The sequence below is a fragment of the Tenrec ecaudatus genome, chromosome 14 (genome assembly GCF_050624435.1).
Source record: "Tenrec ecaudatus isolate mTenEca1 chromosome 14, mTenEca1.hap1, whole genome shotgun sequence".
In the NCBI taxonomy this organism is placed as follows: domain Eukaryota; kingdom Metazoa; phylum Chordata; class Mammalia; order Afrosoricida; family Tenrecidae; genus Tenrec; species Tenrec ecaudatus.
The window spans coordinates 76,213,150-76,227,781 of record NC_134543.1 but is presented as its reverse complement, the minus strand read 5'-3'; the positions used below and the strand labels follow the sequence as shown (position 1 = coordinate 76,227,781).

At 40.3% G+C, this 14,632-nt stretch overlaps 1 protein-coding gene across 3 annotated transcripts in view; it reads right to left on the bottom strand.

Moving 5' to 3' along the window:
- The window catches only part of PRKD1 (protein kinase D1), a 349,031-nt gene that overhangs the window by 43,127 nt on the left and 291,272 nt on the right, over positions 1-14,632 (bottom strand). For all 3 annotated transcript variants that reach the window (XM_075530541.1, XM_075530539.1, XM_075530540.1), the window contains 3 exons: positions 12,969-13,021; positions 11,228-11,300; positions 8,447-8,553 (listed from right to left, as the gene is read on the bottom strand). In XM_075530541.1, the coding sequence (XP_075386656.1) occupies positions 8,447-8,553; positions 11,228-11,300; positions 12,969-13,021 (233 nt within the window). The remainder of the gene's footprint in view (positions 1-8,446; positions 8,554-11,227; positions 11,301-12,968; positions 13,022-14,632) is intronic.

Here is a 14,632-nt window from a genome sequence, read left to right as displayed (position 1 = left end):
CCTGACACCTAAAGTGTCATATGCCCAAAGTATGTAAGACTAAATCTTGCCATCCTTGCTTCTAAGGAGCACTCTGGCTGTACTTCTTCCCAGGCAGACTGGCGTGTCCTCTTAGCAGTCCGTGGCGCTCTCCGTATTCTCCTCCAGCACGATTCAAATCCATCAGGTCTTCTTCAGTCTGCTTCATTCAGTGTCCAACTTTCACAGGCACACGAGGCGGTGGGAAACACTTCCTTTCATTCGCTCATCATGATGTTAGCTATGGGTCCTTTCGTGACGATTTGCTCTTCTTCACATTGGGCTGTAATTCACACTGAGGGCTGCAACGCTTGGTCTCCATCCGCAAGTGGCTCCAGCTCTCCTGGCTTTCAGCAAGCAAGGTTATGTCAACTGCATGTAGCAGCTTGTTCGTAAGACTTTCTCCAATCCTGATGCCACGTTCTTTTTCAGATAAGCCAGCTTCATTCTTTGCGCTGTTCTTCACCTGAGGGATGGCTGGTGGTTTAGAACTCCTGGGCTTGCAATTCGCAGTGCGATGTGTGTATTCACTTTATACCACCAGAGATCCTAAAATGCTTCACACTTTATTTAATTTGCTGTCCCATTCTCTAAAGAAAACCATTGAAAGTGGCACAATTCTAGCCCATAATTAAGGAAATCAAGTTAGAAGGAAATTTCCAAACCATCAGAGAGGCTTATTTTTCAGTTGTGAGTTTTCGCTATAGTTTCTGGTCTGAAACAATACATATTTGGAAAAATCTAAGTTCATTTTATTGTAAAAGATTCTCACTTTTATATGTGTCTTCAACTAAAATATATAGTCTGAGCAGAATGAAATATGATTGTCTTAGAACTGCATAGTATCTGGTTAAAACCCAATTTTGTGACAAATTCTCCAAAGAGCGAAATACAAAGGCATATTTGAAAAATATACCATATAATATGAAACAATAGACGTATATACTAACCCATGAATACATACTAAAAGAGAAGCCATCTAAATTTTACATATTTTTATCTGGAGAAAGATTTAATTTCTTCGTTTGCAAAAAAAAAATCTTTTCCTCACCTACACATAGCAACATTACTCTCTGGTTTTCGGTCATAATTATATCCTCTCCACCTACTCTTGATCATCCTTTTTAGGCAAAGAGAACAAAACCATTTCTCTATAAAATATATAATTAATCCTGTTACCATGTGCTTTAAACTAAGATGAATAAAGCTATAGAACACTTTATCATGATATTAGCAAGCTACGTAATTCTGTGCCTTATTCTCTCTGCTGTGTCTACATAATTCATTCAACAAATATCTACTCGGTACCTACCAAGGACACCACTTTGAGGGCTAAGGTGCGCCTGATCCAAGCCATGGTATTTTCTAGTCCTTCCAATGCGTGTGGCTGTTGGACATTGAATATGGAAGAAAGACAGAGGATCGATGCATTTGAATTACGGAGCTGGTGAAGAAGACTGAAAGTACCATGGACTGCCTAAAGGACCAAACAGATGGGTCTGGGAAAAGTACAGCCAGGGCACTCTTTAGAAGTAAGGTGAGAATTTGTCTTACGGACTTTGGGATTGGTGTCAGGAAAGGACATCGTGCTTGGCAAAGTTGAAGGGCAGAGAAAATGAGGAAGACTCTGGAGGAGATGGACTGACACAGTGCCTGTAAAAATGTGCTCCGACAGAAGAACAGCTGGGAGGAGGGCATGTACTAAGCCGGTAGGGCTTTGTTCTGTTGGACAGAGCAGCTATGGGTCTGAGCAGATTTATGGCACCTCACAACACCAAGCACTGCCTTGCAATGTCTTGGCCTGATAGCAGACATTTCCACCTCACCCAAGAATTGATATAAACTCATCCCGGGTTGGAGTCCACTGCTTTCTTTGTTATGAGGAGATTATTTTTCTCCAGTTTCCAGATTTAAGGAAGCAGCATCACATTATCTGGACTTCTAAACTTGTCCCTAAGTGCTAGAATGATATGCACTGATAAAATAGTGGTCATAATACAAATAACATCTAGTAAGTATGCAACCATTGTTATACATCAGGGACTGCTAAGAGCTTCAAAAATTATCACATTTAATTCTCACTGCACTTGGATGAAGTTTTTCAGATGAGGAAACCGGCTCGAAGAGTTTAAGTGACTTGTTTAACTTGGATAACCCTTACCGAAAACTCCGAGATTTCAATGTATGCAGGGCAAAGCCAGAATTTTAAAATACTATGGGATTCATTGTTTGAGTCTGATTGTGGACTCAAATCCAGGTTCCGTTTGTCAAAACCAGTTCGCAGTCAGAACCATATCCCTTAAGCCTCCCTGCTTGGGTCCAGCCCTGCATGTTGCCTGGATTCTGAGTATACCTGTCAACAGACCTGTCCCCACAATGTCCCTTCTATTGGCTTTCAACATAATAAAAGTCAGACCTAATGGAGCTGTCCATTCATGGAGGATTATAATGGATTTCTTAGAATAATTCACTGGGTCTCTGTAAGTGAACTTAGAGCTAACTCTGCAAGTTTTCTAAGCTCCTATACTAAAAAAGAAAAGAAAGTGAAAAAAGTAATCTTGTTGCTGAACCCTGTCTCATGCAAGCAGTAATACTCCCTCACCAATCCATTAATTAAAGTAATCAGGCTCAATAAATATTATATTTTAGTAGTATTTTATTATTTTGTATTCATGTTATTTAATAGGGTCTACTGTGTTTAGCATGCTAGATACAGTTTTTATTTATTATTTTATAATCCAATATCCTAATGCTAACCCAGAATAATTTTAGTCAAGAAATATACATTTTAAACTTATATATGGTGGTGTAGGGGCTCTGCGATCTGCATGGTCAGCAGTTCAAAACTATTATCAGCTCTTGGCTTTCAACTCCTATAAACAGTTACAGCCTTGGAAATCCACAGGGGCTCTCTGTGAGTCAGCATTGGCTCAATGGCAATAAAAATGTATTTATTACAGAGCATTATATCAGGAGAATCAATAGAAAACCTTTACGTATAAAAACACATGATACAGTTCTGTGGGGAAAGTGGAATAGAAGTAATGCTGAAGCAACAAAAAGAAATGTTATAAAATATACTATTGAAAAGACTATTCATGTAGTTTTTTAAATTGGTTCACTAATGATATCAAATGCTATTGATATTTAGATTCTAACAGACACATGTAAGAGTTATCTAACAGCTTTATTTTCAAACATAAACATTTTCAATATATAAAAAATAACTACGTCTCTCTATTTTAAAAATGCTACACTTTGGATAAAATGCCCTAAATGTCAACTTATAAACACACATGCATGAGAAAGATGACTGAGATCCCTTTCTTAAACTGACCTAAGCTTTTCTACTCTTTGGAGAGTCCTTATTTTGCTGGAGAGGGACCTTAGCCCAGGTAGCCCTGTCCACCATGTCCTTGGTTATCAAAAGCCTATGACTCCACATCTCATCAGTGCCTTCTTTTTCTATTAAGTGCCCCTTGATCCCAGCTACCTGGCCCCAATGATAATCAAAGACTCCTGCACTATGGCCCCCCGCCTGGTTTGGACTGACAGCTGTTGTGGCTGGCTGACCAACACGAACTCTACACAACTTAAAGGATTTCACATTTTGGATGCTCCAGAGGCCCCATGAAGGTCTTTGAATAGAGGAAGCAAATATTCCACGGGCACTGCAAGTGGCTTAATATTCTCCCTAAGTCCTTACCTAAGAAACAACAACAACAACAACAAGGTAGCAAATAGGCAAACTCATGAAGAAGAGACTATGGAGAAAGAGTCGGAAGAAGGATTGTGTTTTAGGTTCCCTGCTTTGGGGTACGAGTGGCAGATTAGAGTGGAGACTTGCTACAGGCAGAAATGTGAGAGGGTGAGTGTCTGTGGGAGAGATCAGAGCTCAAGAGCTCGATTAAGGAGTAACTGGTGAAGAGATGATAGATGAGCCTTTAAAAATGGATGAACTCATTCGGAGAATGCGTCCCAAGTGTGTGCAAACCACTTAGATGAAGGAAAGAAGAAAGAACCCCAAGGAGCCAGCGAGGAAGAAGCAGGATCTGATGAAGCAGGGATGAAGTGAGAGGAGGAATTTGAAAAGAGCAATTGGTAAATGCTGTAGAAGGACCGAGGTTAGACAGACGGGATAAGGACAAACGGCCGGAAGGTGACAGGTGGGCAGAGGTAGAAAACAAGGATATGGCAAAAATGCCGTATGTACAAAAAGAGAAAGCATGGGAAATGCGTATAGAAACCAAAGAGGCAAGAGGGAATGTGTGAGAAAGAAAGGAAAAAGTAGCATGTGGTCCAGCAAAAGGGAGCGCGTGGACTCTCCCCATAAGAGACCAGACACACACACACACGCACACACACCGCCCCAAACAAAAACAGATTCACTGCCATTGAGTTTTGACTTGATGCATAGCCACCCTACAGGCCAGGTAGAACTGCCCCTGTGGGTTCCCCAGACTGCCACTCCTGGGAATGGAAAGCCTCGTCTTTCTCCATCAGTGACTGGTGATGTAGAGTGTAAGCGCCACACCTGATGAGAAGACGGAAAAGAAAGTACAAGAATTCTTCCCTCTCCCCTTCTGCATTTACAGCAGTTGCAAGTCTTCAGTTCTGTCCATAGGATAGAAAAGAACTGCCCTCATGGATTTCTGAGACAGTAAATATTTAGAAAGCTCCTTTCTCCCAAGGAGTGGCTTGTGGGCAAGAGCTCAGCTGGTAACCCACCAGGTCACCATGGCTCCCTTTCACATGAACAGAGACAAATGAATGTTTGCCAGAGCTATGTGCACAGAGCGGTCTCCCACCAGCCACTCCGCCCACACAGCTCTCTCCTGCAGAATCAGGAAGGGACACAGACGCAAGCTGTTGATTTTCAGATGCCCCAAGGAACTAGGGCACTGGCTTCCATACACGAGGGGACCATAAGACAGAACATTCCAAAAGCCCTTAGGACTCACTTTCACATGCAGAGGGCGGAATTTTGTCCATCAAGATTTGCAATATATATATATATATATATATATATATATATATATATATTTATATTTTTCTGTTATAAGATCTGTAAGAGCCCCCCTAATACAATGATTAATTTAAAAAATCATTTTCACCATTCAGCAAATTTAAATGACTCTTGAACTAACTTTAAACCATGGCAGAAAGACTGGTCCTTGTGTTCAGGAAGCAGGTGGCATCTCAGAACCCACCGGGGTTGCCCTGCGTCAGCACTGCCTCCGTGGCAGTGCGTGATGGAGAACTGTGACCACCGTACTGCCTGAGCACAGACGAGTTGGAGAGACAGGCATGTTCTCCCTGCCCCCTTTCTACTACCACGTTACCCCTCACTCTGAAGAGCTGAGGATATGAGGTGACAGGGCTTTCACCAAGAGAGTAATAGTTATGAGCTCTTTGCTAACCAAGAAACTAGCTAATTAATTCTCCCTTTTGGTGGAGCCTTTTGAACCTGGTTGGACTATGTGAGTCCTCCTACCTGATAGTATTATTTCTGTACATTTTTAATGAATTTGGCCCACGGATGTTTACTGTGCATCTAATGCATACCAGAGAGGCCCAGGTGGCACAAAGGCCAGGGGTTGAACCAGCCGGTCACCCCACACGAGAAGAGTGTGGCCGTCTGCTTCCATCAAGGCCTTGACCTCCCCACAAGGCAGTTGCTCTCTGTCCTGGAGAATCATGATGAGGCAGAATCGACTCAATGGCAACAGGCTAGTTTTGGGGGCCTTTTTGGTATTGTGTGCTAGGACCGTTCCAGGCGATTGTAGATTTTAGTAAATGAATTCTATCTGTCCTCTTATTCCTTTTAGTCTAGTGGAAGGCCCTGGGGTGGCAGTGCTGAAAAGCCAATAACACATATACTAAATAAATTTATATCAGAGTTTGGAAAGTGATGAGTGCTATGGAGAAAAGGAAAACAGATCCGGATAAGGGGAATCCGTGAACATCGGGACAGGCTGCAGAAGGAGGCTGTGTGAGCTATTTTCCATAAGGAGTCAAAGTAGTGCTTGTATTCAGATGAAGATATTTGAGCAAACACTTCAGAGACAGAAGCATGCACGTCACTGTTCATAGATACAGAACTGAATCTTCCCTCAGGGGACGTTATATTCGAACACAATCTATATCTAACAATGATTTTTTTTTAAAGGCTCAAACATGATTTGGGTTTGTTTTCACTTGATGGATAAGGTTAGTGACCGGTTTTTGATTTAACATATTTGTATTTGAGAAAAAGATGGAGCTATCTACTCCCATTAAGAGTTATGGTTCTGAGAACCCACAGGGGCAGTTCTACCCTATCTTATAGGGTCGCGATGAGTTGTAAATTAATTGGCAATTTTATGATAAAGTTCCTACACTTGATATCTGCACATCATCACATCACATCAGACATTTAAAGACTTTATGTGACTGAAAATTTCAATTTCTAATTAAAGTGTTAACACAAAGAATGTGATGGAAACCGTCACCCCCCAAATATTGCTGAATGAAAGACATGTAACCGCAAAGATCTATGTGTTTTGTTGCCTAACTCTAGGAGTTGGTCCCTGACTCAGAATACATAACAGTATGATGAAGGAAGCTGACAAAGGGTGATGGTTTCTGACGTCTGCACCTAATGTGAGAAAGTTCGACCTTTTCATATGCACGGTGGACAGTTCTTGACTCTACATAAATAAATCCTTTTTAAGAAAACCACACTGTGATTAAGTTGCGCCTAAGATTTTAGTGGAGGAGATGGGAGGCAGTTTAAGTAAAGTGTTCTTTATTGTTCTACTTCACAACAGGGTCAGCAGCTGATAATATATTCACAGGCTCAGGCAAGTCAATTAAAAGTCCTAGAAATAGAAAATTAGACACTCAATATCTAATTAGTCTTCTATATTAGGTGTAGCTGGGGTAACCATGACACTGTCCCCTCTTAGCTCCTGTGACGAAGGATAAAGGCTCTGGTCCATATGCTCACTCTGGAGATGATCTAAAACCAGTGTCAACTGATTGTATCACTGCAGGGCACAATAGAACCCACAGGGTTTCCCGGCCAAAACCTTTATGGAAGCACACTGCTACATCCTTCCCCCATGGGACACAGCTGGTGGGTTTGAACTGCTAATCTTTTGGTCAGTGAGTGGGTGCTTAATCACTGTGCTGAGGGGCCCTTTCTCTGCAGGCTCCCATGTTGCAAAAGAATCGGCTTTCAGAAAGCCACCTGCGGGTGGAGAAAGGAAGAATAGGAGACATGATGCGGGGTCTGTCAGCGACTCCGTTTTCACATGCCAGTGTTGTTAAGAAAAACGGCATGCTTTATTTGGTCACTGACTAGGAAACAGTACACCTAGAATCAGCATCTTAAGAGCTAAAGTTCTCTTCACCCTGACAGCCGGAGAACACTGTGATGGCTCCCTGTTACCTTACTGGTCCCAAAGCACACGGACATATCATCTTTAGAAATTCTGGACCCCAAGAAAGTCACACTTTATTTTCTTTATACAGCAGGCTGTACATACACATTTATTCTTTTATTTTTAGCTATCTGTATACATCAGCTCCTGCAAAGCAAAAAGTAGATCGTTTCCAACGTCGTGCATGGAAGTTGGAAACTCAGTAAGTGGAAGTTGAATGAAAGAATAAATAAAGAATTGTAATCTGTTTTGCTCCACTAGGAGTTCAAAGGAAAATTGTTCAGCAAAACTATTATGATTGGCTTGCATGACAAGAGGAGAATTATGATAGTTATATAAAATGGGCATTTATCCATGGTCTAAATTTTTGAGACTGGATGGTTTATTGGCTACATTTAGGGAAAAATTTACTCAATTCCTCTTTGGTTTGTAGAAAAAGAATTAAAAGTGACAGATTATATAAACTATGTAATACCTTTTACTTATAAAATCTTATTAATTAAAAGGGAATATTATATAAATTAAAGGAGGTAAGTGTCACGCTCAAAATCAAATGAAAAGCTTATGGTGAGAGACAAAGATGATATTAAATAAAACCAGGATAAGCTGCTTCTCTGATGGAGCTGATACATTTACCTGCTTGGCTGACACTTACTTGCCCCATTCACAGACTTATCACAGGATAAAGGAGAAATGATTGTCATGGCAAGGTCATATATAATGTCAAACAAAATGATCTCAGCATGTTCACCATGGGCAAACGCTTAAACATTACTGATTTAATGAATATTACTAATACAGCAAAACCTAGCATTAAGACAGAGTAAAGAATGACTATTGCTTATACCTGGAAGAATACTACCCAGACAACAGACTGATGTGTGACTTCTCTACCGTTCTATTTGAAGTGTTCTTGCCTGTCTATGGCACGGACTTTCAGATAACTTTTCCCTTTGAAGACCCGGTGAGGACCTCATAGCCTCCGAGGAGAACCAAAGAAGTACCTGCAGAATTGCGACCTCGTTCCGAAGCTGGCTTTCTTGCTTGGTTGGAAATCTTAATTTGTCAATGATTTTGATCGCTACATCTCTTCCTGTTTTACGATGTTTTCCTTTAAATGAAAAAGGGAGACATTAGCACACTGTTATTGAATATTATCTTTATTAAAGGAAATAAAATTTACAAGGGCATTTCTAAGAATTATATGAATAATGATGCTTTACTGAATAAATTAATATTCCTAAAGCACAGTGACTCATATGCATAAAGAATCTATTTCTTAGTTCCATTATTCTAAGTCAAATATGTGGTTTAAAATTAACCGAAGGTTAGAAGACCGAGGAACTGGGAGAATGAAAACTAGGTGATGTTTTCTCGTACACATGCTTTGAGTAAGAGGTTATTAAGCTACCTTACGTCGAAACAGTCAGTGAAAAAGAGGAAGGCACAGATGGTCTGACCCAGGGGCTGCAGCAATGAACTCAAACATGCGAGCGTGGGAGGATGGCCCAGGACAAGGCAGAGCTTCACTCAGTTGCATGTAGAATTGTGATGAATCGAAAGGAGCTTTCTGGTCCCTAGCAATGGCAAGCGCACGCAGACAATGTGCACACCGGCACTCTCCCGAAGGCAGTGTGGTTTTAAAGTCCTGACAGACTCACCATGAGGGGATTATATAAGAAAAACCTAAAATCCTGGCTCTGTCACTTTCTAGGTTTGTGAACGTGAGCAAGTCATTTCATTTCCCTTCATTTTAGATGCCTCGTCTTTCCCGGAGGGTGGTTGCGAGGATTAAAGGAAGCAAACATGTAAAGCACCGAACAAAATGCCACAGTCAAAATGGTGTGGCATCACTGTCTTCATCCTCATCCTCATCCAATGTGAGACCCTTCAGATACACTTGCCCGTTCAAATCTCACAACAAACCAACAGGGGTCTAGGTGATACCCTAGGCTCTTAACGTCTACAACGTTAAGCACATTTCATTACAAACTCAGAGAAGCCCATGCACGTGCCTAGGAAAGCAAGTACAGAACAGAGTGACAGTCATGGAATCGGAACATGTGGTGACCTGCTTATTTCCAATGATTTTTGCCACATCAAAATGAACTCCGAATCCGATATTTCCACCTTGGTTAGACATGATGTTTCTACACCCTGTCCCCCCACTGCTCCCGTTCCCTCTGAGCCACCCCTCTGTGTTTTCACGGACTCCGTGTCTGCAGCCTCCGTTTCCGACCTTCACTCCTTGCACCCTCTCGGCAGCTGCTCTCGGCCAGGCCGCTTGTCCCTGTCTACTCCCCTCGGGCGACTTTCACTTCCTTCATCGCTGGTCGTCAGCACAAGAGAGGGGTCGCATTGTCCGGTAATTGCCTTGAGGTGGGTGACACAGGAACTGCAAGAGCGGCTCAAACCGGACCGTTGTGACCAAGGCCCAGGACTGAGCGGTGGTGCGTCTCTTGGGGGCGCAGGATCCCCAGGGGAGCTGGCTGGACCCTCACACCGAACCATGGCAGCTCTGCTTGCTTTGCTTTCCAGTCTTCCTGGTTGAGGCTTCTCTGACCTCTGGTTTCCCAAGATTTGATTACCCAAAAATATCTGACAACGTTTGGTCTCTAAACTCAACACTGCCCATCCTCACTCCAGGCTATGTGCAGTTATGTCTATTTACCGCCCTCTACCAGTTTTTACGTGTACGTTTTACACGTAGAGGTTTCATCTGTCTACTAATTGGTCTTCCCTACACTGGAATGCACCAGTAGAAGTTCACTCAGTGTTTTTCCCACAAAGATGATGATTATGAATTATGATTACATATTTTTCTTTCAAAGTCGATAATGCCATGGCTACTAGAATGATTCTATGTTGTTCCAAAGTCCTACTAGCCTCTAGAATTCTCATTAAGAAAAATCAGTGGCATTTTAATTCTCAGGTGTGATTATTTTTCTGTTCCCATTAAAAATAGATCACTAACAAGTTTTATAAGATTCAAAATTATTTTACAAAGTAGAACAAAACTTAATTTTTGAATAAAAGCATAGCATCATAAGATGAGAAGTAAAATTGGGGACTATTGGGATTAATTATGGGCACCATCACTTCACAAAAGACAGTATTAAATTCTAAGGAATTTAATGTTATTACATCATTTTATAGGAAAGGTAAACTATTAATATTAAATGATTCTTAAAGACTTTAATATATTATTGATCTGATTAAAGTTTAAAACAAGAAAAATCAAAATAATACATTCTTTAAAAGGGCTTGGCCATAAGAAAAAAATGTACTACTGTATTTCACTTCAAAAATTTTAAAAATTCAAATCTTGATATAGAAAATACTTTATATTACATATAAGTATTATGGGATGTATTTTCATTTTTCTAGTTACACAAATGGGCTTCGATAGGTTTAAGGTCCAATATGCTAAGATGAAATACACTGATTTATTTGTTAATTAAAACTCCCCCAGTTTCCCAAACATTGTGTTTAAATAAATCAAAGAGCTTCAGCGCGGTGTGAGGCTAGCATTGCCATCTAAGGAAAAGGCATTTATCAAGAGTAGGGGAATTTCTCTTCAAAGTACAAATATGCCCCATTTTGTAAATTGTGACTATTATGAGACACTTAAGAGAAAGTAGATAACCCAGAACAGGGAGACACGTGCCTACAGACAATAGACATGCGTAGGCTTTGTTCTTTATGTTTCTCCTGAAGATATTACTTTTCTAAACACAGAAGTTAAAATTTAAAGTTTCTAAAAAATATTATATCAATTGACGTACCTCCATAAACAATTCCAAACTGTCCAGAACCCAGGACCTCATCGGGAAAGATCTGATATACTGTACTGATGTCCTATACATGTAAGTTCAAAGAAAAACAGCATGAGTTGGAATGATATTTGTCCTCATAAAATATAATTTCATTGATGCATTGAAAGTAATATTGTTTTTAAAAATGAAGTAACTTGAATTTTAAATTCTAGGTGAAATTTACAGTACCCAAAGAAACCACCAAGTCCCTGCCATCAAGGCAACTCTGACTCATGTGTCAAAATATTCAACACACATTCTTTATTAATGGATTACTTTAAGGTCTTGAGGTACCCTCAGGTCTTATATGACAGAGGTTATAAATGGTCCCTCAAATGCATATCAGGGAGATTAACTAAGACTCATAACTATATGGCATTCACTGTAAATAGTCAGAGATTTTCATGTTTGGATGGCCATCCAAATTTAGAAATTTCTGCTTAAATAATCATGGTTCTTGATCATATGGCAGTGGGTGTCCTGATTCCAGCCACTTTGACCTTCATGGGTAGAATGGTTAGCCGATTGCTTCCTCTTTCAACAGAGAATTTCCCAAGAAGCATTTAGGATATTCCCCAATATCTCTTTAAAGCTAAGGAGCATCACACATCTGCAGCTGTTTAGGAATTTATCTTATAATTGATCGCACATATATTCACCTAATCTTCTCTATGAAACTTACCTAATTCTAATTCATTTTGGCTTCATGTTTCTTTAAGCCAATCTAGCAAAGGATGTAAAACTATATTTGTGACGAGTAGTTTCATGAAGTTTATGTTGAAAAGATAAATTCAGCTCAACGTTCAGTAAGGCTGGAGACGGCTTCTGTTGGTCATAAGTATTGCAGGTAACATAGAACGGTGAATGTAGCTCACAAGGAGGGGTGGAAAAGGACTGAATATGTTTTGGCTACTTGCTAAAGGAACATAGTGTAACAAATAAACACATTGTAGAAGGTACACATCCCGTAACATTTCATCTCTATTTCTCAAAAACTGGGCTCAAAGGGTAGAGTTACATGGTAAAGGTGACCAGGCGCTAGAATCTGAGCACATAAAGTCTGATGCTCTCAGGTGCCTTGGAGTTGTCTTGACGTCGTTAGTTGACTCTAGTTGACTACAGAAATTCCCTGGTGGCGTAGCGGGTTGCATGCTGGGCCTCTAACTGCAAAGGCGGCTGCTCAAACCATCAGCCAATTCTTGGAAACCCACAAGAGCGCTTCTGCTCTGTCTGCCCTACAGGGTCCCCATGAGCCTGGAGTCAGTGATGACAGCGAGTGTGTTTTGTTTTGTCGCCATATGATAGCACTGCTAGGTAGTAATCGATTAATTAAAAAAACTGCCTGTTGGAGTTACTCATGCCAATTCAGGAATTATTTTATGAAGTATTAGAAGATAGGAATTAGAGTCCCAATACCAAGCTGGGCAAATACGTAGAAAATCAGGTTCTGTGTTATAGCTGAGATGAACAATAGATAGTTGGCTTGACCTCACAGAACAGATGACACCAAAACCAGGAAAAAGAATCCCTGTCCTGTAAGGCTTTAAGATTCTGATGGGGGGGAAATCCCATCCCATCCCATCCTACCCCATCCCATTTTATTGTCTGCTGGAAAAAAAGTAGAATGTTACCTAAATAAAAATCTGTTTTTTAGTGTTCTTATTTCAGGAAAATTAGGCTCCCAAATTTATAGGAGTGGATATATACTCACCACATTTTCTTGAATCTGGCAGTTTGATACTGAAATACTCACAGCAATGTCTCCTGGAAGTACAGGGCAGAAAACAACGCACAGAGAAGTAGTTAGGAGGAGAAGTCACCGCAAGATAAGGAAACACATACCCCCTTCAATCATGCCGCAGGACTGGTTTTAAAGAAATCAAATGAATGAGGCCTTTAGTTAGTTTGTTTTTAAGGAAACTGTCTACTAGAATATTTCTTTCCTTTTAAAATGAGAGTGGCTATGTTCTTGGTTTAAGAAAGCATTTTAACAGCTTAGTGTATTGTTTGAAGTTAGACACACGACTTTCGATATTGATTCTTGCACGTCTTAGTTAGGATATGAACTCAGATAGCCCAACCTTAGCTTGTTTCTTCAGCTGTAACTCAAGGAGGCCATCAATATCTGCCTGTGGGGTCATTTTAGAGTTAAAGAAGAAATTTCATGTCAATTGCTTAGCACGAAAATGGGCATACCTATTAGATTAATAAGAATGTTTATTTTTAGAGATAAATAAATAAGAAAAGCAATGATAGATAAGTACATACGTACTATAAAGGAAAAAGCAAAGGTTAATTCCAGGACTTCATAATATAATTTACAATCACACTTTTAAATAGATAATTCCCCACCCCAAATTTTCACATTAAAATCAACCTGAATACTTGGTTTTTTAATTTTAGCAAAATCTCTCACACACTGCTACTGAAAACAGATGTTCTTTTCCTGATGTAAGTTATACAGAGTGTCCATGTACTCTCTGTTCACCAAGTACACCAATTACTCGGTACAGAATACCGTAGTTGGTGATTTCATTTTGCAAATAAACGAACCTATATTAACTTTAGGATACTCTTAAATTGACTAGATTGCTTCTTTATTTTATGATCACTAGTGAGAGGATTCTGAAATTGTCTAATATACAGTGTTTACATCAATTTTTAAGTGCTAATATAACATAAAAATAAAACAATCTTTTGAGGAATAAAATTTCCTAATATTTTGCTCGTGTACCCATTTTGTCTTCAGCGATTGTGCCGGGAGGGTGAGCATCACAGAATGCCAGGTTGTTAGGACAAAGTGTTCTTGCATTGAGGGAGGGCTTGAGCAGAGTCCTGAAGTCCATCCTCTACCTCAGTGTATTGCCATATAAACATATGTACATGGGCCAATACCTTTTATTTTTATGCATTAAAGTATTTATATATGGACACACCTATGCTTATACCTCTATCCACAGCTTTGCTTCTTAGATCGTTCCTGTTTCCTCTTACCTTCTCCTGCCCCACCATCATGCTCACCCTTCTTCTGTCTCTTAGTAATTCCTCTCAACTACATTGCTGTGACTCCAACACCCCCATGATCTCTAACTCCTCCTTGTTGTTGATTTTAATTCCCTAGGATTTTCTCACCACTCCCTTCCCTGCTTCCTTCTCCCCACAGTCCCTTCAGGACCATTGGACCTGTTGCTTTCACATCAAGCTTGCTTCCCATGCCTATCTTATATGAAGGTGGTGACAAAAAGCAGATGGTGCCCGGCTATCAAAAGACAGTGTCTGGGGTTTTAAAGGCTTGAAGTTAAACAAGTGGCCATCTAGCAGGGAAGTAACAAGCCTGTGCAATCATGAGGTGTCACCAGCACCAGGTAACAGGCA